Raw genomic sequence first — 23,954 nt, forward strand, 5'->3', positions numbered from 1 at the left:
TTTATCCTCCATCCAGCAGCCAACATGATCTTTTAAAACCATAAATCAGATCATGCCACTTCCGAGCTTAACATCTTCCAACGGCTTCTTATTACACTTTGAACGAAATCCAAACTCCTCACCCTGGCCTACAAGCTTCTACACTAGCTAGGGCATGCCTCCCTTTCTGACCTCATTTTTGCACTCTTCCTCCAACACACTGGGTTTCAGCCTCACTGACTTGCTTTCTATTTCTTGAACATCATGAACTTGCTCTTGCCTTAGGACTTTTGCATTAGTTGTCCCCTCTGCCTGGATGCTCTTTACTCATATTTTTTGCATGGCTGATTCTTTGTCATTCAGGTCTCTATGTAAATAAACACCACTTCCTCAGAGAGAAAGTTACTTCCTATCTGTCCCCGTTTCTAATGGTCAGCATTGCACCTATCACTATCAGCTACCTTCTCATCTATTCATTTGTTTCTTGTCTCCTCCCACTAGGAGGAAACTTCCATGAGAATAGGGTCCCAGTCTGCTGAGACTGTATTCCCGGCACCTATAAATAGAACAGTACCTGGCCTTTGTAGGCACTTGATAAATATTTGTGGAAAGAATAAATGAATGAGTGAATGATAGGGAGCTAAGGAATGAGGAAGTTTGTATCCATCTGGAGTTTACAGTCAATCATTTCATTCCCATGGGAGGTAGTGGTTGTGGAACTGGTGGTGGCCAAGGCCTCCTCCAACCTGGGACCTAGAGGAAGCCAAGAGTCTCTGAGGTGGTGGTGGTGGCAGCAGCCAGGTTAGGGGTGGTGAAGTGGACAAGGGATATACGAATGTGGGTTGTCTTTACACATTTTTCTTACTCTTCAAAAATGAAATGCACAGAAATCTGATCTTTAAGACAGAAAAGTCAGGGACTACCTTGGTGGCACAGTGGTCCACCTGCCAATGCAGGGGACACAGGTTCCATCCCTGGTCCGGGAAGATCCCACATGCGTCAGAGCAACTAAGCCTGTGAGCCACAACTACTGAGCCCACGTGCTGCAACTACTGAGGCCTGCACGCCTAGATCCGGTGCTCTGCAATAAGAGAATCTGCTGCAATGAGAAGCCCACACACTGCAACAAAGAGTAGCCCCCCTCACTGCAACTAGAAAAAGCCCGCGCACAGCAATGCAGACCCAATGCAGCCAAAAATTAAAAAATAAATAAATAAAAATAAAAGAAGTCAGGGAATAGTTATTTGCACTGTAAAAGGAATCCTCGCCTTGTAAAAGGGAATAGGCAGAGGCTTGCTTAACTGCTTCCCAAACAACCCAGGGAAGGCTCAGGGGATTCAAGCCCACCCACTAGTTATGTTCCAAGGGTGCTTTCAACACTGGTTATTTATAGTGTTGTCCAGATACACTTATGGCTATATGGAACTTGCATTTACGTAGAATGAACTTTTCTCCTAGGAATTTCCTCTTTCTGAAAATGAGAGGTTGTGATTACATCACTCTGTGACTGTGGTCTGTATTAGAAAAACCACAGTCATTGAGATCGAGCTAGACTTGGAGCAATACAAACAGTTTGTGCCAGCTGCCTCTCTCTTTCTCTTTTTTCTTCTCTTTGTCAGAGTTAAAACCTACCAGCAAGTGATCCCTGACTTGCTGTTTAGTTTCCACCCTGGGATAAGGAGGTCCTTTCTGAACATTTCACTTACTGTAGTGGTTCTCAAACCAGGCTCAGCTCCGTGTTCCCCCAACTGGATCAAGGTGTTCTGCCACGAAAACTGAGTAACAGCCGTCTTGTTCTGGTTCAAAGAAAAAAAATTAATAGAATTTTCTCAATTTTAAAGTTTTTCCAATATTTTTTTCTAAAACGTTAGTGCCTGTGATTCCTGAGTCTGTTAGACCTGGCAGAGCACAGCATTATGCGTTTTAGTATATTAATATTTCACCATGTTCTGTTAAGAGTACCACTTCTTCTCAGGGTAAGTCTGAGAACCACCGTCTCAGAGATTCCATGTTTCCTACCAAGTTGCTCACCCACAAGCTCTTTTATTTTTAAAATTTTTAAAATTTTATTTATTTCTTTTTTTGGCTGGGTTGGGTCTTCATTGCTGCGTGCTGGCTTTCTCTAGTTGTGGTGAGCAGAGGCTACTCTTCATTGCAGTGCATGGGCTTCTCAGTGTGGTGGCTTCTCTTGTTGTGGAGCATGGGGTCTAGGCACATGGGCTTCAGTAGTTGTGGCACATGGGCTCAGTAGTTGTGGCTCACGGGCTCTAGAGCGCAGGCTCAGTAGTTGTGACACGCGGGTTAGTTGCTCCCCGGCATGTGGGATCTTCTGGCCCAGGGATTGAACCGTGTCCCCTGCATTGGCAGGTGGATTCTTAACCACTGCGCCACCAGGGAAGTCCCCACAAGCTCTTTTAAATGCCTTGGTGCAATTCAGAGGGAGGCGATTTGACTGAAAAATATTCCGCACGTGCAATCTTCTCTCATGGAGGGCTGGTGGAAGGCCCAGACTCTAACCCATGGTCTAACCTGGAGCCCTTGGCCCTCTACAGTTGGTCACAAGCAGCAGGTTTCACTCTTTTTGGGTCAGGAAGCTACAGATCAAGGGCCCACCGTCCCCATCCTTCAATGCACTCCCCACAGCTGAAGGGGAGAAGAATGTTGCCACCTGTCAGCAGAAGAATGTCTGTGCTTCTGAAGGAACATCAGGGAAGGATGGGCAGATGGGCACAACTCATGTCTATGATACATACAGACAGAACCATAGTGAAGCCGAGAGGAAAGACAAATGAGTTGGGTTTCTGATCCTCCCTCCATCACCAGTCCACTGTGCGATCCTGGGCAGGTCAATTCCCACCTCAGGGCCTTGGTTTTTCATAGTCAGTTGAGCACAGTGGAGACACACACAGACACTGAAGCCAGACAGCATGCGTTCAGAATCTGAACCTACCACTTTCTGACCTTGGAATTATTGAACCTCTCTTTGCCTCATTTTTCATGGGAAAAGTGAGGTACATCCTCACTCCAAGGTGAGGATAATAATAATAGCGTCATGAAGTTATGAGCATTGAATGAATCATTTTATGTCAAGGGCTTAGAAGACTACTCAGCGCACAGTAAACGATATATAAATGCTTGCTCTTTTATTTTTATTTATTAATTAATTTCTTTATTTATTATTTAGGCTGCGTTGGGTCTTCCTTGCTGCGTGCGGGCTTTCTCTATTTGCAGTGAGCAGGGGCTATGCTTCGTTGCTGATTCTCGGGCTTCTCATGGTGGTGGCTTCTCTTGCTGCGGAGCACGGGCTTCAGGCGAGGGGGCTTCAGTAATTGTGGCATGTGGGCTCAGTAGGTGTGGCTTGTGGGCTCTAGAGCGCAGGCTCAGTAGTTGTGGCACACGGGCTCAGTTGCTCCACAGCAAGTGGGATCTTCCAGGACCAGAGATTGAACGTGTGTCCCCTGAACTGGCAGGCGGATTCTTAACCACTGCACCACCAGGGAAGTCCCAAGTGCTTGCTATGTTGATTACTAAAAGTGTAGCAGCTGAATTAGATAATCTTTAAGACTTCTTCCTACTCTAATATTCTATAGATTAAAATTTTTAATAATTGAATATTCCCCTTATGCCTGGCACTAGCTCATGTTTCCTATGTGTAAAGTAAGGGGCTGGAATCCTTTTTAAGGCCCCAGTAGTGCTAGAAAGAGACCTTCTGTGTAAGGTTCTGATGGTGGGGATCAAAGAAAGGTGCTGATGGCAGCCCTGCCCTCCAGGAACCAGAGATGGAGTTCAGGAGGCCAGACTAACACACCAGCCATACACTAGGGTGGAGGAGGCCAATGTGACTTAAAGCACCCAGAGACAGATCCCTAGCATATTTCTTCAGCTTACTTAGGTGGTGTACAAATTTTTTTTTCATTCCAAAATAAAATGAAGGACAAAGCCTTCCATTCCAAAATATAAAATTTCATAACACACACATTTCTTTTCCTCAATTGTCTTTTATATTTTCCCCATACAGCCCATAATTATTCTAAGAGGTAAATGGCAGATACTGGATTCAGATTGGAGAGGAAATTTTGGTAGTGATGAGAATACTGCCTGCTAGAAGGGAGAAGTTAGGCAAAAAGGCCCCAAAGGTCAAATTACAGGCCAGGCCTGCACAACTGAGACTCATACATCGCAGAACTATCCTTTTTTCATTTTCATTTTCCATTTTCAAACATTTTAACCAACATTTTTCTAGTTCATCCTGAAAATCCTGTAAGAAAGACAAGACAGGGATTTCCCTGGTGGTCCTGTGGTTAAGACTCCACACTTTCAATGCAGGGGGCCCGGGTTTGATCCCTGGTCAGGGAACTAGATCCCACATGCCACAAGTAAGGAGCCACCTGCCGCAACTAAGACCCGGTGCAACCAATAAATAAATAAATATTAAAAAAAAAAAAGAAAAAGACAAGATAGTTTTGTCCCTATCTTATAGATGAAGCTCCAAGAGTGTGATGATTTAGCCCAGGTGGACAGTCTGCAATTTTATGTGCCTGGTAAGTGATTGAAATGGATTTTCTTAATTCTTCCCCTCTCTTCCTTGCCTCAAGCTCTGTCCTGGGTTTAGGAATCCCAGTAGGGGATTGGTGTGGACAAGAGTTGGGCCTTGAAGGACAAGAATACCAGGAGGGCTGGGTCTGAGGAGGGAACAGCTTCAGGTACCCAGGCTGTGGGACCTTGCATGGGGAAGGGGCTGCCAAAGGAAAAAAGTTACAGGTCTAGTGAGGCAACCAGGAACCTATCTCCAAGGGAAGCCAGACAAGCTGCCCTCTTCCCAGCTCTGGAGGAATGGCATCCCCTCTAAAGTCAGAATCACCTACATGCTGGGTGAGTTAATTAACCCTCTTCTCCTTTCTGGCTACACCCATCTTTCTAACCCTCCAAGGGTTAAAGAAGCTTCCACGAGATTTTCCCATCACCCAGGTAACCTGGGCTGCAGCTCCGTGCTTGAAAACGTGGGAAATAAATAAAAGTCTCAAACAATTTCTCAGTACCCTAGCAAAGTACCCTCTCTCTACCTCCCACACTCTGCAGGAAAGCACAACCCTTTCGGGAAAAGGTGCGGGGGGGCGGGGTGGTGGTGGTGCGAGAAGGGACTCTACCCGGCAGGTGCTGGGGAGGGGCTCCCCAGAGAGAGTGGGGCCGGTGGGCAGCGTGGAGAGCGCCCCTTCCCTCAGTCCCCTTCCTGGGCTCAGGGTGCAGGAGGTTGGCGTGGGGCCAGTGCCCCGGAGGGTTGGGGGAGGCAGAAAAAAGTGGTGTGTGGGGAAGCAGGCCGCACACACCTGGCGCCTCGTGGAATGAGATCTTAATTAATTATTAAACTGAGTTCCCTCGGGAGGGAGCAGGGCCGTGGCAGGCGGGGCGGGAATGGCTAGGGTGGGGGCTCGGGGAGGGAGGAGGGGAAGAGGGGTGAGGAGTGGGTGCTGGTTCAGCCCCGGGGACCCCGCCGGGAAGGAAGCCGACCCTCCGTGTGCTGGGCGGGAGGGGGGCGGTAGTCGCTGCTAGAGGGTGGGTTTGCCCGGCGCGTTTGGGGACCCTGGGGGGAGGGTGGGAAGAGAATGCCGGAGGACGCAGCCCGGAGGTGGAGGGAAGGGGGAGCGGGCTGGACGGCCCGCTCCTCCCCGGGGTCTTGATCCCAGAACAGTAGCCGCTTGTTTTCCCAAGACTGGGGGAGGGAGCGGCCGGAGCGGAGGAGGGGGCGCGCGGAGGGAGGGGTTCCGTCCCTCGGTCCCCCCCCCCCCCCCGCCCCTACCCGGGTCCTGCGCAGGGGAGCCGGCTGCCGCGCGCGGCGTCCGGGGAGGGGGAGGCGGCGCGCAGACAAAAGGAGCGTGTGCCTTTAAGGCGGGGAGTCCGGGAGCCGGCGGGGAGGGGACTTCTGGATCCGGGGTAGAGGGCGGCTGCGCTGGACAGCGAGGGAGGGGGCGAGGGCCGGCCGGGCGGCGGGCGGCGGGCGGGACGGCCGGGACACGCGGGCTCGGAGCAGGACCGCGGGACGGCCGGCCGGCCGGCCGGAGCCCGCGGGGGCGGCGGGGCGGGGGCCCCGGGGAGGCGCCGACCCCGGCCGGCAGGTGAGACCGCGCGCGGCGGCGTCGGGGAGGCGGCGGCGCCCGGTGCTCGGGTCTCCGCGCGGCTCCCGGAGTTTTGCGGTCGCGGCGCGGTGGGGAGACCGAGGCCGTCGGGGCTGGCGGAGGGGTGCCCGGGAGGAGAGTGGGGGTGGGGGGGTGGGGGTCGAGGAGTCCTGGGTCCCGCTCGCATCCTCACTCCCTGCCCTGCGCTTCCCTTCCTCCACCCGGAGCGAGGTCCCGGCTTGCGGGGAAGAGGGGGAGAGGCATGTCCTGGGGGAGGGGCTGCCCTGAGGTTTTTGCAGCTGGGCTGTGGGCGAGCCTCCGAGTCTGAGGTGGAGTGCGATTGTGCCTCGGGGAAGGGGAGGCAGCCTGGGCGGAGGCAGGGATGCCCTCCGCCTGCAGGAGTCCCCCTTCCCTCACCCCAGACCTTGGGAATGAAAGGGCTGCTGCAGGGTGGGCAGACTTTATTCAGAACAGGCTCTGGGGCCTGACTGAAAGCCTAGAGGTGGAATCAGGCGGTGGACTCTTTTCCCCATACCCTCCCTTTACCTGAGTACCCCTGGGGCCGGAGGACCCTAATGGGGGTTGTATGGTTGGGGTGGAGGTGGGAGCTCAGTGCAGTCTTTAGGGAGACCAAGGGCTGGGGAAGGGAGGAGAAGGGTTGCTGGACTTCCAGATACAGGCCCTGAATAGGCTCCTCTACATCTGGACAGGCCTGGAATTGAGGCCCACGTCCCAGCCTGGTGGGTGGTGCTGGCACTGAAGTGCCCTGCCTGGGCAGTGCCTTCTGCCATGAACTTTCTGAAGTCCTTGTAAACCCCCTGGAGCCTCTTTTTGCCAAGGAGGGCAGGGGCAGAGGGGCCCTGGGGACAGGAGGTGGCCAGGAAGAGGGTTTGGACGAGGCAGTGCGGAGAGCCATCCTTGGGGCTGGGCCCTGGCCTGCTTCAGGCTCATGGTCTCAGGCTGGAGGATCCACGTTTGGGAGGGACTGGGGATCTGGGGAGCACTGGGCCTTGGTCTACCAGGCTGAACGGACGTGGCTCCGTCTGTGGGAGCCAGTGGTGTCTGGAGTAGCAGATCTGTGAGAGAGCAAAGAGACCAGGACCCAGGGGAGGAGGGGGTCGGAGGCACAGGCTCAGAAGCCTACCTCTAGGGAGGAGTTCATAGTGGTGGTCTGTGGTTCGTAGTGATGGGTTCCTGGACAAGGAGGCTTGGGGGCCCATATAGGGAAGTTCTGTGGCTTTGAACAGGGCCCTGCCCTGTTCCTTGCCGTACCAGCCTGGCGTGGGGTGCCAGGAGTAAGTTCTCCAAGATGGGCAGTGCCTGGAATGGAGCCCAGGGTGGGATGGTTGCAGTTGGTTGGACAATTACAGATCTCTGAAGTGATTCCCTTGTGGGGTCACAGTGTTCTTGGGAGGGTCATGCGTTCCCCTAGACAGTGTACGTGCCTTCCTCTGTGGGTAGGAGCCACATGCTAGGATGTGCTTCCAGGGGGCTGGGAATGTGGCCAGAAACAGGTCCTTTGGGAACAGAGGTCTGCCGTGGTGGGCGGGGCTGTAAGGACAGGTCAGGGGACTCTTGGGGGGGGGGGGGGGAGAGGCCAAAGCAAAATGTCATGGGGGTTGGGAAACCTGCTCACTCTGGGCTCTGTCTCACACAGCTCTGGGCACTGACAGCTGAGGACACAGGGACTGATAGGGCCAGGCCTCTGACTGGCTGGGGACGTGTGGATTTTTGCTCATGACTTTCCTGTCTTTCCATCTCTTTGACATTGGCAGGGTTTTGGGTTCAGAGTGGTATGAGGTGGGGAGAAGAGTGTGGTATAATGTTTACTGAGTGTGTCCTGCGTACGTGACAGGTGCTGTTAGATTCTCCCCTCATAACTCTTATTATTCCCATTTTACAGATGAAGAAAGTGACATAGAAAGGTGAAGTAACTCGTCCAAGGCTGTGAAGCTAGTAAATAATCGCAGTCAGGTTTGAAACCTGGTCTTGCTCCAAAGATCATGTTTCTAATGAAGTGTTTTGAAGAGCCAGGCTTTCTTTGGTGACCTTTGCCAAATGTCAGCCTGACCAAACGTCTTAGATTTTTGATCTGTCCCTCCAGATGGTGCTGTTGGTGATGTTAAGTGGTTGAAGGGCCTGCTGCTCTGTGGGATATAGGAGAAGGGATGCCAAGAGAACTTGGTGGAGGGTGTACCAGGGATGGGGGGTTCCTATGTGCAGAGAGGTCCCCAGTCTGCCTTCTGCTTTGTGGGTCCCTGGGTGTCTGCTTGGAGCATCGCTTCGGTGGCTTGAGCATCTGGTCCTGTGGCCACCTGGGGCGAGCTCTGGGTACTCTCCCTCTTGTCCCCTAGTGAGTACAAATGTCAGTGCTGCTAGCTCTGCAGGTTTAAGTACAAGGAGCCACTCAGGGTGCCCTGTGGGCATGCAGAAGGGTGGCCTTGGTGGGGACACAGGCACCCATGGGTGGCAGTGCTCTCACCCTCACCTTCTCCTGAGCTGGGCTCAGCTGGGAGACACATTGAGCTTGTTGTCTTGGAGTCCTCCCACCCCAGGTCAAGATACTTCTCTCCTGGAGACATGAGATTTGGGGCTGACGTGATTATTCATGATCTCTAGAACTTGGACCAGCTGTATTAAACTACTGTGGACCTCAGTTTTTGTTGTTTTTGCTGTCAGATGTGTCTTGTGTCCCGGGTGGCCACAGGACCAGCCTCACAGGGTTTTGGTGAAGATCAGATGGACTTAGGTATGTAAGAGGACCTCGAAAAGTTTAAAGCAGAGGGAAAGTGCATGGGAGCGTTATCCACCCACCTGTGCACTCAACAAACATTTATTTAGACCCTACTAGGTGTTGCAGGTGTAGCAGTGAGCAAAACAGGCCAAAATCCTTGTCCTCATGAAGTTGACATTCCAGTTAGGAGTGACAGACAATGAACAAATAAGAAAAATACATAGAATGGCAGTTGCTGATAAGAACTGTGGAGAAAAATAAAGCATAAAGCTCGGAAGAGAGATAGGGAGCTCCAGGAAAGGGGGTTGCTATTTTAATAGAGTACTCAGGGAAAGCTCACCGATAAGGGGACGTTTGAGCTGTGACCTGGAGGAGCTCTTATTCTAGGCAGAGGGAACAGCAAGCACCAGGGTCCCAGGCTGGCCTGTGCACAGTGTGTTGGGGAACAGCAATGAGGTTAAGAGGACCAGAGTGCAGCGAGAATGATGAAGAATCATATCATTAGTTATTATTTCACGTTAGCTTCTCTGTACCAATGCTCGAGCTTGGTTTTTTCCTCTCTTTTCAACATGTAAATTGGTTGGGTTCCTACTATGAGCAGGGCTCAGTGCTTGGGGTACCTGGAGGTGGGGATAAAGCACTGAGGAAAATAGATATCATCCCTTCCCTCGTAACCTTTATAGTCAGAGGGGCAGGGTCACACATTAACCAAGGGATGATTTAATGATAATTGTGATCAGTACCATGGAGGAAATGTATGGAGAGTGAGCAGGGGACCAAACTCCGTCTGGGTGGGAGAGCTGGGACATCTTCCTGAGGAAGTTATGTTTAAGCTGTAACCGGAGGGAGGGGTTGAACTTAACTCGGTGAAGTGCGCACAGTGTGTGAGTGTGATGGGGACGGATGTGGAAAGAGATTCCCTCTTGCACAGAGGTCACCAATTGGCAGCTTACAGGCTGAATTCATTCCATAGATGTGATTTATTTGGCTTGCAGTGTTGAAAAATGTGAATTACTTGCCAACGTTTAAAAGTCAGGAGATAGCACGTTAAAGTCTCCATTTCTTAAAATTCAGCTTCTGCTGAAAAATCAGAAGATCAGGTTCCACTGGGACACCAGTGGCGACAGTCTCCTGGTGCGGGGGGGGGCGCTCGCCCCTGCTTGGGCTGTGCCCTCTCTCTCCTGAGCTGGGCAGCTTTTCTCACTGACAGGCACTCGAGCCTGTAACCACCAAGAAATCAGTGCCTTTTAGGGAAGAGGTGAATGTTTAAATGAATTGCTCTGGAGTCATACAGATCTGGGTTAGAATCTTGGCTCTTACACTTGTGTGACTGCTTCATCTTGGGCAAGTGACTGCACCTCCCTCTGCCTCAGTTTCCTCATCTGGTAGATGGGGATATGCGGTGGTCTTCCTCAGAGTCACTTTAAGAGGTGGATATATACGAAGCAGTCAGCTTGGTAACGGGACGTGCTTGGTTCACGAAAGCTGCTGGTGGTGGCCGTGATGGTGGTATTAACATCATCTCCTTCCTTTCCTCCCAGCAGGATGTCTTGGTTTAGTGGCCTCCTGGTCCCCAAAGTGGACGAGCGGAAAACAGCCTGGGGCGAGCGCAGTGGGCAGAAGCGTCGGCACCGGGGGACGCGCACCAGTGGCTTCTGCACACCCCGTTACATGAGCTGCCTCCGGGATGCGCAGCCACCCAGCCCGACCCCCGCAGCGGCCCCTCGGTGCCCCTGGCAGGATGAGGCCTTCATCCGGAGGGGTGGCCCAAGCAAGGGCCCAGAGCTGGGGCTGCGGGGGGTGGCCCTGGGCTTTGAGGACCCTGAGGCGACCATGGCAGTCGGGGCGGCTGAGGTGGCCCCCGTTGTGGCTGCTGGGAGCAGGAGAGCTTGCTGGCGCCGGCTGGTACAGGTGTTCCAGTCGAAGCGGTTCCGCTCAGCCAAGCTGGAGCGCTTGTACCAGCGGTACTTCTTCCAGATGAACCAGAGCAGCCTGACGCTGCTGATGGCAGTGCTTGTGCTGCTCACGGCTGTGCTGCTGGCCTTCCACGCGGCGCCTGCCCGCCCTCAGCCTGCCTACGTGGCCCTGCTGGCCTGTGCCACCATCCTCTTTGTGGCACTGATGGTGGTGTGCAACCGACACAGCTTCCGCCAGGACTCCATGTGGGTGGTGAGCTACGTGGTGCTGGGCATCTTGGCAGCTGTGCAGGTCGGAGGCACCCTGGCAGCCAACCCCCACAGCCCTTCTGTAGGCCTCTGGTGCCCCGTGTTCTTTGTCTACATCACCTATACTCTCCTCCCCATCCGCATGCGGGCCGCTGTCTTCAGTGGCCTGGGCCTCTCCACCCTGCACTTGATCTTGGCCTGGCAGCTCAACCGTGGTGATGCCTTCCTCTGGAAGCAGGTGTGTGGTTGGGGAGGTAGGCATGGGGGTACCAGTCTGGGAATGAGAAGGGGTCTGGTGATCGAGGCTGGGAAAGTCATGGGTGGACACCGGTGAGGGGATGTCTGGCTGTATCTGGGAGGAGGGGTGGGTCTCCATGTGGGATCTGGGGCAGAAAGCACTGCTGAGGGGAGGGAAGGCTCCAGAAGCCAAGCCTGTGCTCTGTCCCCATGGGCCAGTCTACAGTCTGAGGCCCTTGAAATAGCATAATCTGTAGAGACACAATGTCAGGCTCGAGGTGGGCAGGAGATGCTTAGCCCCAGGGTTGGGGCAGGGCTGGATAGGCTACACCCAGACTTTGGCCTCTCTGGCCCCAAGTTGACACTGGAGACTCAGAGCCTGGTACCTTCTTTGCAAGACAGCTGTAGCTGGTGATCTGGAGGGATCAAGTAGGTTTTGGATGGAGGTAGCAAGGGAGGAGTCGCCTCTCTCTCGGACCAAGGCCAGCTCCGGTAGGACAGGGACGGTGATGAGTGGGTCAGTTCTCTACTGGGCCCGGAGTAGTTGGGGACTGGACTGTGGACAAGAGAGGCGTTCGGCTCCAACCTCATCCCGCCCTCTTCCTTCTGGGCACCAGGGCTCTGCCATCCGACCTTGAGGCTCTCTGCCCCTGTGGGCTTCTGCCTCTGGGTTCTGAATGGTATGTGACGTGAGGGAATCTGAAAGGCTTGGCTGCAGGCAGGCCTGGTTGTCCAGCGGGCTCATTCTTCTCTGTGAGATCGTAGACACCTAACGTTGCCTCTTCCAGTCTTAGTTCCCAGTCTGTAAACCTGGGATAAAAACAGTGTCTACCTCCTGGTGTTGCTGTTAGGGCCCCACCCTCTCCCAGAGCGGAGTAGAACCCGACAGGGCAGCGTTCTCACCTGGAGGCAGGGAGGTGTGGGGACGCTGTCGGGGACGGTTCCCAGTGAAGGGGCTTCCGGGATGTCCCTTGCAGAGAGCTGTGAGCTGGTGGAGTTGGCCGTCTTGTGTCATCCCCCCCCCGACCAGGGATGGGGCTCCTGCTCAGCTGGGCCTTCAGGGGCTGCTGTAGGCACAGCCCCCCAGCCAACACCCCTCGTGATCCCTTCGTGAACACCCTGACTTAGATGGTGCTGTCCTCTGTCTCAGGGTTTGAGGGAGGCAGCCTCTGCCTTGCCCACGGCCTGTGACCTGTAGCCTACCCTAGCCCCACCCACAAAGAGGGGGTTGCCTGGGGCTCCCAGGGTGAGACGCAGGGTGCTCTGGCATGATGCCCTTCCCTGCCCAGCCTGTGGAACAGAATGTGCCTTTTTAAGAGCAACCGTACAGCCAGTTTGTTTGTGGAGCACATACCCGCAGGGCACTGTCAGATCTCTTAAAGGGCCAGGGTCCTTCTGCCGCCGCAAGCCCCATTTCTCTCCAGGGTCGCTGTCACACGAGGCTTTGGAGGTGGACTGCCCTCTTGGGGAAGCAGGAGCTTGGAGGGGGTGCCTCTCTTCCCCCATCCGCTCTGGCCGGCTGGGGTAGGTGGGTGTCTCCTCCCTGTTTTCGGCTGGCATGGTGCCCAGCGCCAAGCCCAGGACCTGACTGGGGAGGCGCAGCTCCATGGAGGCTAGGACTGTACCAGTCTCCTGCCCCTCCAGGGTGCCCAGCCGCAGCCTCGCCCAGTGGGGCTCGGTGGGCACATTCTTGGGGCGCGTGGAGAAAGCTGGCCCTGCCTCATGCCCGTCCTTGGGGCCAGAGCGGCCCATGCTCTTTCTCTGAGCTGGGAACGTGCCTCGATTCTACACCCAATTGGCTTACAGTTCCCCGCACCCAGTTGGCTTACAGGATTTTGGGTGGGGTGGGGACGTGGCCTCCTTTCGAGGCTCATTGGTCAGCCTCTTCCCAGATCCAGCCCCTTCATCCCCCTGCGACCTGCTCAGACACACTGAGCAGTTTCATGCAGGGACCCCGCCCAGCCTGGAGTCTACCACAGTGCCCTGACATCCACTTTTTCTCACAGTCCGATAGGGGTCTGTGTACAGATCTGTTCCAGTCTCTTGTCCCCCTGCCCTCCACCATGACTCACATTTTCCTCTTGGGCTCCTGGGGCCAGGAAGGGAAGTTGCCTGGTTTGCCCCCCTTTCCTTCTCCCCCACTGGGGGCTATTCTTAGAAACCCCCGAGGGAGATAACGGGCCCCCCTCTTCACGCCTGCTGCCGGGAGGGGGGCCTTGTGAGCTGGACTGAGAAGGGAAGCTGGGAGGCCAGTCCTAGAGGGCGGGAGCTGGAAATGGGGGTTAGACACCCCTCCATCTTACCCAAGGAAAGTGAAACCCAGGTCCCAGAGACTGAGTGACATGCCCAAGTGTGCAGGACTAGTTCTGGTCCCGGGCAAAGCCCAGAACTCCAGGCTTCCAGTGGGTGCTCTTGCCTTCCCTTCTCCCCAAACCAGAGCCCTGCCCCAGCCAACTCTGGGGTGGAGCCGAAAGGGCCAGGTTAACCCCTGAATTTCCAGAAACACTGAGGCCGGCTTCTCGTAGACTTGCTTTCCAGGCAGTGCTGCTGCTGCTGACTGAGAGCGGACCATCCTGGGATTGGGGTCCTAGGGTGTGGGGCCTGGCTGGCCAGGTGTTGGGGGTGGCCAGGCAGGGGGGCACCGCCTCCCAGTTCGGAAGGGTTCTTTGTGTCAGTAGAATTGATGACTCCCAAGCTAGGGTTCTGAGGCTGGGCCTCAAGAGCGTGGGCGAGTGGCGTGAACAGGAATCCCGGGAACCTGGGAATGTAGTTTACAGCAGGGTTAGGACCCAGGTTTGGACTGTCCTGGACTCAAGTCCCACGCCAGCTATGACCAGCTGTGTGATCTTGGGCAAGTTATAGGGTTGGCCAAAAAGTTCATTCGGGGGTTTCCATGCTGTCTTACGGGAAAACCCAAATAAACTTTTTGGGGAACCCAATACATAGCTTCTCTGTGCCTGAGTCCATCACCTTTCAAATGAGATAGTGCTACTAATTCCATGGAATTGTAAGAAATACACACGTTAACATATAGAGGACGCCTGTAGAATCTAGGCACGTTGTAGGCAGCCAACACATTAGCCCCAGTAATAATAATAGTAATTACTATTATATTAATTTATGTCAGGGCAGGGAGAGACCTGGGGGATCTTATTCTCCCTCTCCAGGTTTTAGACGAGCCAACAGGCCCAGAGAGATGAGGTGACTTGTCCTGGGCTCTCACAGGAGGATGTAGAGCTCGGGTCTCCTGGGTGTCCTCCTGTAAGGAGAACCATGTGCAGAAGGAGCATCGCTTGTCTTTTCTTTGGGGCGTTTGTGGGGCAGGGAAGCATAGTGTTCTGGGCCCAGGCCCTGTGACCTACCTGGCTCTGGTTGGTGCTTCTGCTTCCAGGAGCTATGAGAAGATCACATTTCTAGCCATGGAGTGATCCAGGCAGGGAGCTGGAGTCGTCTGGGGAACGGTGAAGTGTATTGCACGGGTGGGGACAGCCTGGGGAAGACTCCTGGCTTCCTCCCCAAAGCAGGGCATCTACAGGGAGCCTAGCTAGTTGCCCCTGTGTGTGTTGGGGGTGGTCACCATCTGCCTCTGCCACCCTTCTGCAGCTCGGTGCCAACATGCTGCTGTTCCTCTGCACCAATGTCATTGGCATCTGCACACACTACCCAGCTGAAGTGTCTCAGCGCCAGGCCTTTCAGGAGACCCGTGGTTACATCCAGGCCCGGCTGCACCTGCAGCACGAGAATCGGCAGCAGGTGGGGCTGCTCTCCCTGATCACGGCCTTCCCCCATCTCACCTGCAAGCAGCTTGTGGGTTGGGTCCACTGCCTCACGCAACTCTATGGAACAGCGTGAATGGTTTCCCCTGATTGTGCATCGCAGAGTTGACACTGGGTTTCTTGTCCTGTCCGAGGGTGGGAAGGAGTAGATGGAGTGCATCTGAGACCTTGAGTGGGGTGTAGTCAGAGAAAGCCGGGATGTATGTCTGCTGACGGCTGTAACGGGGGAGGGCGAGGCCACAGTCCAGAAGGGAAGCTCAGGTCTCCAGAGAGGTCTGGGAGGGTTCTGGGGTTGTGGAGGGCCCAGGAGGGATTAAAATGTGTGCCCTGTTGAAACCACTGGTCTAGGAGCGGCTGCTGCTGTCCGTGTTGCCCCAGCATGTTGCCATGGAGATGAAAGAAGACATTAACACAAAGAAAGAAGACATGATGTTTCACAAGATCTACATCCAGAAGCACGACAATGTCAGGTAGGGTTGGGGTGGGGAGGATACCAGGAGAGGTGGGGGCTCTGGGAGTCTTTGAGGGCCACGTGGCCCTTCCCTCTTCTGCCATTGTCCACAGCATCCTGTTTGCGGACATTGAAGGCTTCACCAGCCTGGCATCCCAGTGCACAGCGCAGGAGCTGGTCATGACCCTGAATGAGCTCTTTGCCCGGTTTGACAAGCTGGCTGCGGTGAGGGTGCTGGGGCTTGGGGGTGGGGCCGACTGGGTGAGGGCAAGCCTCGTTGGCAGCAGCCTTGGGGGGTGGGGGCCGATGGCGTCTGCCGAGAGGGTGGTGGGCCAGGCAGGCTGAGTGGGCAAGAGAGTAAAGGTGACTCTTCCCCAACTCTTTCTCCTTTAGGAAAATCACTGCCTGAGAATCAAGATCTTAGGGGACTGTTACTATTGTGTCTCAGGGCTGCCGGAGGCCCGGGCAGACCATGCCCACTGCTGCGTGGAGATGGGGGTAGACATGATCGAGGCCATCTCGTGAGCACCGTCCCCTCCCAGGCTTCCTGGAACTGAGGGTGCCCCAGCCTGCTCCTGCCCTTTGATGTGTCCTCTGGACTTTTTCTCAGTCTTGGCTGTCTCTCTGTCTTGGAGATCCGTCACTGGAGAGGGGAAAGGATCTTTCTTCAGCCTGTGTGAAAACCCCTGTGCACCTTAGACTCCAGCTGGCTGGGATGGGGTAGGGGGAGCCAGCGTGAGGGGGATGTGGGCGGGAGAGAATGCCAGCTGAGTAGACCTGAAGGGAGGGTAGTGATTCCTCCTCTCCTAGCTCAGTCCCGTAAGATGCTGCTGGGCCCCTGCTGGTGAACAGGGTTCCCAGACATTTGTCCTTGGGCCCCATGCAGCCTCCTGCCCATGTCTCACTGAGGGTGTGCCGTGTGCCCTGCGGCTGGGTCTGTCTTTGCCCACTTGGCTCCATGGTGAGCGCAGGGCCTGGGCTCTGGGCTGGAAGCGGGGAGGACTGTGCCAGGAGCTAAGCCAGGCCGCCTCCTCCCCAGGCTGGTGCGCGAGGTGACAGGTGTGAACGTGAACATGCGCGTGGGCATCCACAGCGGGCGCGTGCACTGCGGCGTCCTTGGCCTGCGGAAATGGCAGTTCGATGTGTGGTCCAATGACGTGACTCTGGCCAACCACATGGAGGCTGGGGGCCGGGCCGGGTGAGTGTGGGTCCAGGGGGCGAGGGATGGGAGTCGCCGGGAGAGCCGGGGTCTCACCCTCCTGTCCCGTGCAGCCGCATCCACATCACTCGGGCCACGCTGCAGTACCTGAACGGAGACTACGAGGTGGAGCCGGGCCGTGGCGGGGAGCGCAACGCCTACCTCAAGGAGCAGCACATTGAGACCTTCCTCATCCTGGGAGCCAGCCAGAAGCGGGTCAGGGCTGGGGTGGAGCGGGGGTGGGCAGATGGGGGCAGGGGCAGATGGGGGGAGCTGGCAGGGGCCTTCTCTGGGCCTCTCTTCCCAGCCTGTACCCATGCCGCCCACACAGAAAGAGGAGAAGGCCATGCTGGCCAAGCTGCAGCGGGCACGGGCCAACTCCATGGAGGGGCTGATGCCACGCTGGGTGCCCGACCGCACCTTCTCCCGGACCAAGGACTCCAAGGCTTTCCGCCAGATGGTGAGGGGCCCACGGCCCCGGGACCTGGGGCCTCGCTTTCTTGTCCCCCGTCCCTCTTCTGCCTTCCTTGTCATGGCTGCCATCTGCATAGTTTCTGGAATTGGCGATAGGAGGGATGATTTCACCCCCGGGGTCCCAAGCCCCCAGAGTCTATGAGGAGAGCCCTCAGCACAGCGTTGAGGGTGGGGAAGGGATTGTAGAGGTGAAGGTGGCCTGCCCTTCACCTCATTCGCATACTCTGTCCCTTTCTCCAGGGCATTGATGATTCCAGCAAAGACAAGTAAGTCAGGTGGTTGAGGAGGGAAGAAGGGGTGGGCGAAGGCACTTGCACCCTGGGGCGAGGTTGTGGGGAGCTGAGAAACCCCTCTTCTGTGGACCTTGGATGTGTCGTGTGGGAGCAGGTGGCACCCACCCCACTCACGCTTCTCCTTTGAGTGCTGCCCGTGCCCCTCCCTTCTCATCGCCCGTCACGGCGGCAGTGCTCAGGCACCTGGTGAAGCCATGTCCCTTGCCCTCAGCCGGGGTGCCCAGGACGCCCTGAACCCTGAGGATGAAGTAGACGAATTCCTGGGCCGTGCCATCGATGCCCGCAGCATCGATCAGCTGCGTAAGGACCACGTGCGCCGGTTCCTGCTCACCTTCCAGAGAGAGGATCTGGAAAAGAAGGTGTGGGGGATGCAAGGGCAGAAGCAGGAGGGCTGGGGGAGGGGGGAGGTCCTGGCAGGGAATTCTGAGCACAGGCGAGGTTTCTGGGGAATGGGGAGGCGACCACGGGGCACAGTGGGAATTCATGTCAACTGGGCCAACTGGTCGTGCCCTGGCTCCCCCAGGGCAGAGCCAGTGCCTAGCTCAGTTTCCTCTCCCTCAGTACGCGCGAAAGGTGGACCCCCGCTTCGGAGCCTACGTGGCCTGTGCCCTGTTGGTCTTCTGCTTCATCTGCTTCATCCAGCTGCTCGTCTTCCCACGGTGAGAGCCCTGCCCCTCCTCGCTTGGCTTCTCGTCCCACAGTCACTCCCCAGGACCTTCCTGAACATCCTCGCGAGCACACAGTCCTGGGGGCCCGCACCCTGCCTGCCCGGGGAGTGGGACAGGGATGCCCGGATCTCCCAGGGTAATGTCGTCCTGGCCCTCTTCCGCCCCAGCTCAGCCCTGATGCTTGGAATCTATGCCGGTATCTTCCTGCTGCTGCTGGTCACCGTGCTGACCTGTGCCGTGTACTCCTGTGGCTCTGTACGTGGGGGCCTTCCAGGCTGGTGGGGGAGGCCAGGCCACGGGCGGGGAGGGAGGAGAAGGCCGCACCTCTGCCATTGGGCCCCATCCCTGGGTGGTCTTATCCCTTGGCCGACGTGGCCTCCGTCTCTCTGTCTCCTGCCTGCCAGCAGCTGTGCCCTGAGGCCCTGCGACGTCTGTCTCGCAGCATCGTCCGCTCGCGGGCACACAGCACTGTGGTTGGCATCTTTTCCGTCCTGCTTGTGTTCACCTCTGCCATCGCCAACATGGTAAAATTCCAGTGGGAATTTTTCTGCCCCTCCTCTGTGCCAAGCATTGTTCTGGGTTGTTGGGGGTACAGAGAGGAATGAGACACATTTCCTGCCCAAAGCAGGGGTGAAGTTAACCTCTGTCCTCCCTCCTTGTTCCCCCTACCTCTTTTTAAAAATTAATTAATTAATTTGGCTGTGTTGGGTCTTAGTTGCAGCACACGGGGTCTATCGTTGAGGCTTGCGGGCCTCTCTCTAGTTGTGGCACGTGGGCTGCAGAATGTGCAGGCTCAGTAATTGCAGTGTGCAGGCTCTCTAGTTGTGGCACAGGGCTCCAGAGGGCGCGGGCTTAGTAGCTGTGGCATGCAGGCTCTTTAGTTGCGGCATGCAGGCTTAGGTGCCCTGCGGCCTGTGGGATCTTAGTTCCCTGACCAGGGATCAAACCCGTGTCCCCCGCATTGGACGACGGATTCTTAACCACTGGACCACCAGGGAAGTCCCACTTGTCCCCCTACCTCTTATCATCCCTCAGTGAGAACTTGGGCCCCTGGGGTGTAAGGCTCTTGGGCATGGCCCTTGTAACCCCTCCCCTCCCCCGTTAGTCACCCTGACATACCTCCCCCCACTTTTGCAGTTCACCTGTAACCATACCCCCATACGGACTTGCGCAGCCCGGATGCTGAATTTAACACCTGCTGACGTCACCGCCTGCCACCTGCAGCAGCTCAATTACTCTCTGGGCCTGGATGCTCCCCTGTGTGAGGGCACCGCACCCAATTGCAGCTTCCCTGAGGTGTCCAAGCAGTGCTCCGGTGGTGGGGGGTTCTTATTAGTACCAGTTATTGACCCTTCTGTGCCAGGCCTAGTGATGGGCACTGGGGACCCAGGATCTTACCAGAGTCTCCAATGCCAGGAGCAGCCCGGGGCCCTGGTGTGCTGTAGGGGTGTGTGGAGGGTGAAGGAGGTTTGGGTTTGGGGTTGTGGAGGGGAGCTTGGGTCCGGGGGGGCATGCAGTGCTCTCCCTGCATGGGAGCTGTGGCCTCTGCCTTCACCCAATACTGCCTCTCCATCGCTCCCCAGTACTTCGTCGGGAACATGTTGCTGAGTCTCTTGGCCAGCTCTGTCTTCCTGCACATCAGTAGCATTGGGAAGCTGGCCATGATCTTTGTCCTGGGGCTCATCTATTTGGTGCTGCTTCTGCTGGGTCCCCCGGCCACCATCTTTGACAACTATGACCTACTGCTTGGCGTCCATGGCTTGTGAGTTTATCTTCAGCCCCTTTAATCCCCCAGGAACCTCTTGACCCTACTGGGTCACCGTGAGCCCCTTGTACCTTTGGAATGCTACCACTCACCCCTCACATGTCGGGGGGAAAGGAGGCAGTATATGACCCCCAACAGTCACCTCAGGGAAACCCCAGTCCTGGGAAACCCCTTTGTCTTTAGGCTAGACATTAAAAAAAAATTCCTTCTTGCATTTGCATGTTGCTTTCATATCCACTCTTAACTACCTGTAACAGCTGCTTGGTGGTAGAGCCCTGGCCAGGAAAGGAACCAAAACTCTGACTCTTGCTTGAGGGCTTTGCCTGGGACAACATACTGGCTTTTCCTCTGCAAAACCGCACCCCTTGGGATATGCGGTAGAAGGACATGGTGCGGTAGAAAAAGCCTCTGGAGTCTGCTGAGTTTGAATCCCTACCCTGCCACTTATTAGCTGTGTGACCTTGGATCAGTGCGTTAACTTCGCTGAGCCTCAGTTTCCTCATCTGTAAAATGGCATTGCCATCTGTATCACAAGGCAGTTGTAAAGATTATGGGAACCAACATTTATTGAAGGCTTGCTGATGCCAAGCACTGTGCTAAGCCTTTTTTTTTTCTCTTTTTTTTGGCTGCGTTGGGTCTTCGTTGCTGTGCATGGGCTTTCTCTAGCTGTACCGAGCAGGGGCTACTCTTCCTTGTGATGCTCACGCTTCTCAGTGCGGTGGCTTCTCTTGTGGTGGAGCACAGGCTCTAGGCGTGCTGGCTTCAGTAGTTGCGGTGCATGGGCTCAGAAGTTGTGGCTCATGGGTTTAGTTGCTCCGCAGTATGTGGAACCTTCCCGGACCAGGGATGGAACCTGTGTCCCCTGCGTTGGCAGGTGGATTCTTAACCACTGCACCACCAGGGAAGTCCCCGTGTGAAGCCTTTTGTGCGCGTTATTTAAATCTGATCACTCTTTTATTGATGAGGGAACTGAGGCTTAGAGGATTAAGCAGCTTGCTCCAGGTCACATAGCTGTTGAGTAGGGGAGCCAGGAGTGGAACCTCTGCTCTTAATGAGTTAATATAAGCAAAAGCCTTGGCCCACTGCCTGATTTATGGTGCTCAGTAAATGCAGTTTCTGTCTCCCCTGCCATGCCCTGACCTGGCAACCCAGGAAAAACCGATGACTTTGTTTCTTGTGTCTTCCTGTCAGGGCTTCTTCCAATGAGACCTTCGTTGGGCTGGACTGGTGAGTGAGGGCGCTCTAGGGCAGCAAAGGGTGGGGCTACCAGATGCCTCCTTCACACACTGAGCCTGCCTCTGCTTCCCTCAGCCCAGCTGCAGGGAGGGTGGCACTCAAATATATGACCCCTGTGATTCTGCTGGTGTTTGCACTGGCGCTGTATCTGCATGCCCAGCAGGTGGAATCAACTGCCCGCCTGGACTTCCTTTGGAAACTTCAGGTGACTGGGTGGGCCTCTGGGGTGGGGGAAGTTGCTGGGGGCAGAGCCTGGGCCACGCCAGGCATCTCTTAGGCTGGCCAGGGCTCAGGCTGCCCAGAGCCCAAACTGGCTCCTTGCCTTTTCTGTGCCCGTCCCCTATCCCCCACCTCATCCTGCCCCTGCCCCCTCTACCCCTTTGCCTGTTCTTTAGGCCTCATCTGTCCATGCCTTTCTTCTTCCACGTGGTTCCCTCTGATGCCCATCTCCAGGTGTTGGCCACTGCACCCACGCCTTATGAATGTTGGGCAGTGGGTGATGGGTGTGGTGTCCACAGGCAACAGGGGAGAAGGAGGAGATGGAGGAGCTCCAGGCATACAACCGTCGGCTGCTACATAACATTCTGCCCAAGGACGTGGCCGCCCACTTCCTCGCCCGGGAGCGCAGGAATGATGAGCTCTATTATCAGTCGTGTGAGTGTGTGGCCGTCATGTTTGCCTCCATTGCCAACTTCTCTGAATTCTATGTGGAGCTGGAGGCAAACAATGAGGGTGTCGAGTGCCTGCGGCTGCTCAACGAGATCATCGCTGACTTCGATGAGGTACTCGTCCAGTGGGCTCTTGCTGGCGGTGGGGGGGGGGTGGGGGGGAGGGGACTTGGGGACCAGAGGAGTGGGGAGATCTTTGGATAAGAAGGCCGGGATTGGGGATGCTGGTTGGTGGGGGAAGGAAGGGAGATCTGATGGGACCCAGAGATGTCAGGGGTAGGAGTAAGGGTAGGTATAGTTGAATCAGGGACAGGGACTCACAAAGGTGTCACAGGCAGTAAGGTCAGCCCTAATGGGACAGGGTCATCATTGTTGGGGAGCAAAGGAGGACATGAGGATCTGTGGAGGGGCCAGGATAGGTAGCAGGGGGATGTCATTAAAGAAGAAGCCAGTAATCTGTAGACTATGGCCCTACCAGGCCAAGTAAGCAAGATGAGCCCCTGAATAGAGAAAATGGAAGCAATATATGCAGAAAGGTCCTGAACATCCAGGCCAGGAACGGGCTGCTACTTATTCTGGAGGGAAGGTACTTTCTCAGTCTGGGACTCAGTTTCCCCACAGGTGAGGGTTGGAGTAATTGATGCCTGATATCCCTCCTGCGGTTGTGGGTTCTGTAGCGAGCTGTCGAAGTTGCCCTGGAGCTGTGTGCTCAAGTCCTGGCTTGGGTTTTGATGGCTGCCTGGTGAGGGGGGCTGTTTTCCGGACTCCTTAGTCCTGCGCTGAGAGCAGCAGTTGGCAGTGGGGGTCACTTACTGAGAGGAGGCGAGTGTTGAGACAAGGGGGTGGGGAAGGGGGCCAGGGCATGGCAGGGAATGAGTCTGGGGGCAGGACTGGGTTTGGCCTTCCTGCCCTGACTGCCCGGTCCCCCTGTGCTGACCAGATCATCAGCGAGGAGCGGTTCCGGCAGCTGGAGAAGATCAAGACGATTGGTAGCACCTACATGGCTGCCTCTGGGCTGAACGCCAGCACCTATGATCAGGTGGGCCGCTCCCACATCACTGCGCTTGCCGACTACGCCATGCGGCTCATGGAGCAGATGAAGCACATCAATGAACACTCCTTCAACAACTTCCAGATGAAGATCGGTGAGAGGGCCCGGCTGATGGCAGGTTTTCCCAGGGCTGTTTCTGGGTGAAGCTGAGGCAGCAGGCTGGGGTGGCATCTCAGATTCCCCATCAGGAGGCCGGTGGGGGTTTCCTTTTCTCCCTCCTCCTGCATCATCTGATATTAAGAATAGAGATCATTTATTGAGAGCCTACTATGTGCTAAGCACTGTCCCAGGCTTTTTTTTTTTTTTTTTTAAACACATATCAACCCTCACATTGTTATCCCCACTTACAGGTAAAGAGATGGACTCTCAGAGAGAGTAAATAACTCAGCCAGGGTCATACAACTAGTAAATGGCTGAACTGGGATTCAAGACCAGGTTTATCTACACTCCAGCACCTGTGTCCTTATCTGTGGCCAGTCTGAGAAGAGGCACTTCCTCTCAGATGAGCTGGTGGCTGGGAATAGTTAATAGCATGGGTTCTGGAGTCAGGCTGTCTGGTTTGAATTCTAGCTGTTCCACTTACTGGCTTATTTAGCAAGTCACCTAACTTCTCTAAACTTCAGGTACCTTTTCTGTAAAATGGGGATGATGATACCTACTTTTTAGGGCTGTTGAGACTGTGAGATAGTGTAAAATGCTTACAGAGTGGTGGGCACAGAGCAAGCATTTGGTAGATTAGCTGCTGTACTAGCATAGCTCTCTGGACTCAGGGAAACCCCTCATCTGATATGCCCACATCTTCCATTCTTCGCAACTAGGAGACTTGTCCCTTTTCCACTTTCTCCTCTGAGTCCTTCCAAAGGTGCCAGGAGGTGGGTGCCTCCCCGGGCTGACAGTGGAACGTCGACTGCTCTCAATTTCTTACTGCCGTCCCCACCCACCCCAGGGCTGAACATGGGCCCAGTTGTGGCAGGCGTCATTGGGGCTCGGAAGCCGCAGTATGACATCTGGGGGAACACAGTGAATGTCTCTAGCCGTATGGACAGCACGGGGGTCCCCGACCGAATCCAGGTGAGGGGGATGTTAACAGAGGCTGGGAGGGGTATGGGTCCAGAGGGCTTCTGCAGGGCCCTCTCCGCAGTCAGC

The 23,954-nt window shown here is 55.5% G+C and overlaps 1 protein-coding gene across 10 annotated transcripts in view; it reads left to right on the forward strand.

The window, feature by feature from the left end:
• Nucleotides 1–5,952: 5,952 nt before the first annotated feature.
• Nucleotides 5,953–23,954, forward strand: part of ADCY6 (adenylate cyclase 6) — a 50,652-nt gene continuing 32,650 nt past the window's right edge. For 4 of the 10 annotated variants that reach the window (XM_057701009.1, XM_057701017.1, XM_057701016.1 and 1 more), the window contains exons 1-21: nucleotides 5,953–6,092; nucleotides 10,368–11,229; nucleotides 14,832–14,981; nucleotides 15,353–15,474; nucleotides 15,569–15,680; nucleotides 15,849–15,976; nucleotides 16,495–16,653; nucleotides 16,728–16,869; nucleotides 16,985–17,113; nucleotides 17,368–17,393; nucleotides 17,632–17,779; nucleotides 17,982–18,079; nucleotides 18,256–18,343; nucleotides 18,493–18,612; nucleotides 19,226–19,384; nucleotides 19,672–19,850; nucleotides 21,045–21,080; nucleotides 21,165–21,294; nucleotides 21,608–21,871; nucleotides 22,698–22,902; nucleotides 23,755–23,879. In XM_057701009.1, coding sequence (XP_057556992.1) covers nucleotides 10,372–11,229; nucleotides 14,832–14,981; nucleotides 15,353–15,474; nucleotides 15,569–15,680; nucleotides 15,849–15,976; nucleotides 16,495–16,653; nucleotides 16,728–16,869; nucleotides 16,985–17,113; nucleotides 17,368–17,393; nucleotides 17,632–17,779; nucleotides 17,982–18,079; nucleotides 18,256–18,343; nucleotides 18,493–18,612; nucleotides 19,226–19,384; nucleotides 19,672–19,850; nucleotides 21,045–21,080; nucleotides 21,165–21,294; nucleotides 21,608–21,871; nucleotides 22,698–22,902; nucleotides 23,755–23,879 — 3,378 coding nt within the window. In that variant the 5' untranslated portion in view covers nucleotides 5,953–6,092; nucleotides 10,368–10,371. Of the gene's footprint in view, nucleotides 6,093–7,702; nucleotides 8,842–10,367; nucleotides 11,230–14,831; nucleotides 14,982–15,352; nucleotides 15,475–15,568; nucleotides 15,681–15,848; nucleotides 15,977–16,494; nucleotides 16,654–16,727; nucleotides 16,870–16,984; nucleotides 17,114–17,367; nucleotides 17,394–17,631; nucleotides 17,780–17,981; nucleotides 18,080–18,255; nucleotides 18,344–18,492; nucleotides 18,613–19,225; nucleotides 19,385–19,671; nucleotides 19,851–21,044; nucleotides 21,081–21,164; nucleotides 21,295–21,484; nucleotides 21,872–22,697; nucleotides 22,903–23,754; nucleotides 23,880–23,954 lie in introns of those variants that run through there. The other 6 variants (XM_057701013.1, XM_057701015.1, XR_009048328.1 and 3 more) reach the window with 5 other exon arrangements.

Source organism: Hippopotamus amphibius, chromosome 12 (genome assembly GCF_030028045.1).
Source record: "Hippopotamus amphibius kiboko isolate mHipAmp2 chromosome 12, mHipAmp2.hap2, whole genome shotgun sequence".
Lineage (NCBI taxonomy): Eukaryota > Metazoa > Chordata > Mammalia > Artiodactyla > Hippopotamidae > Hippopotamus > Hippopotamus amphibius.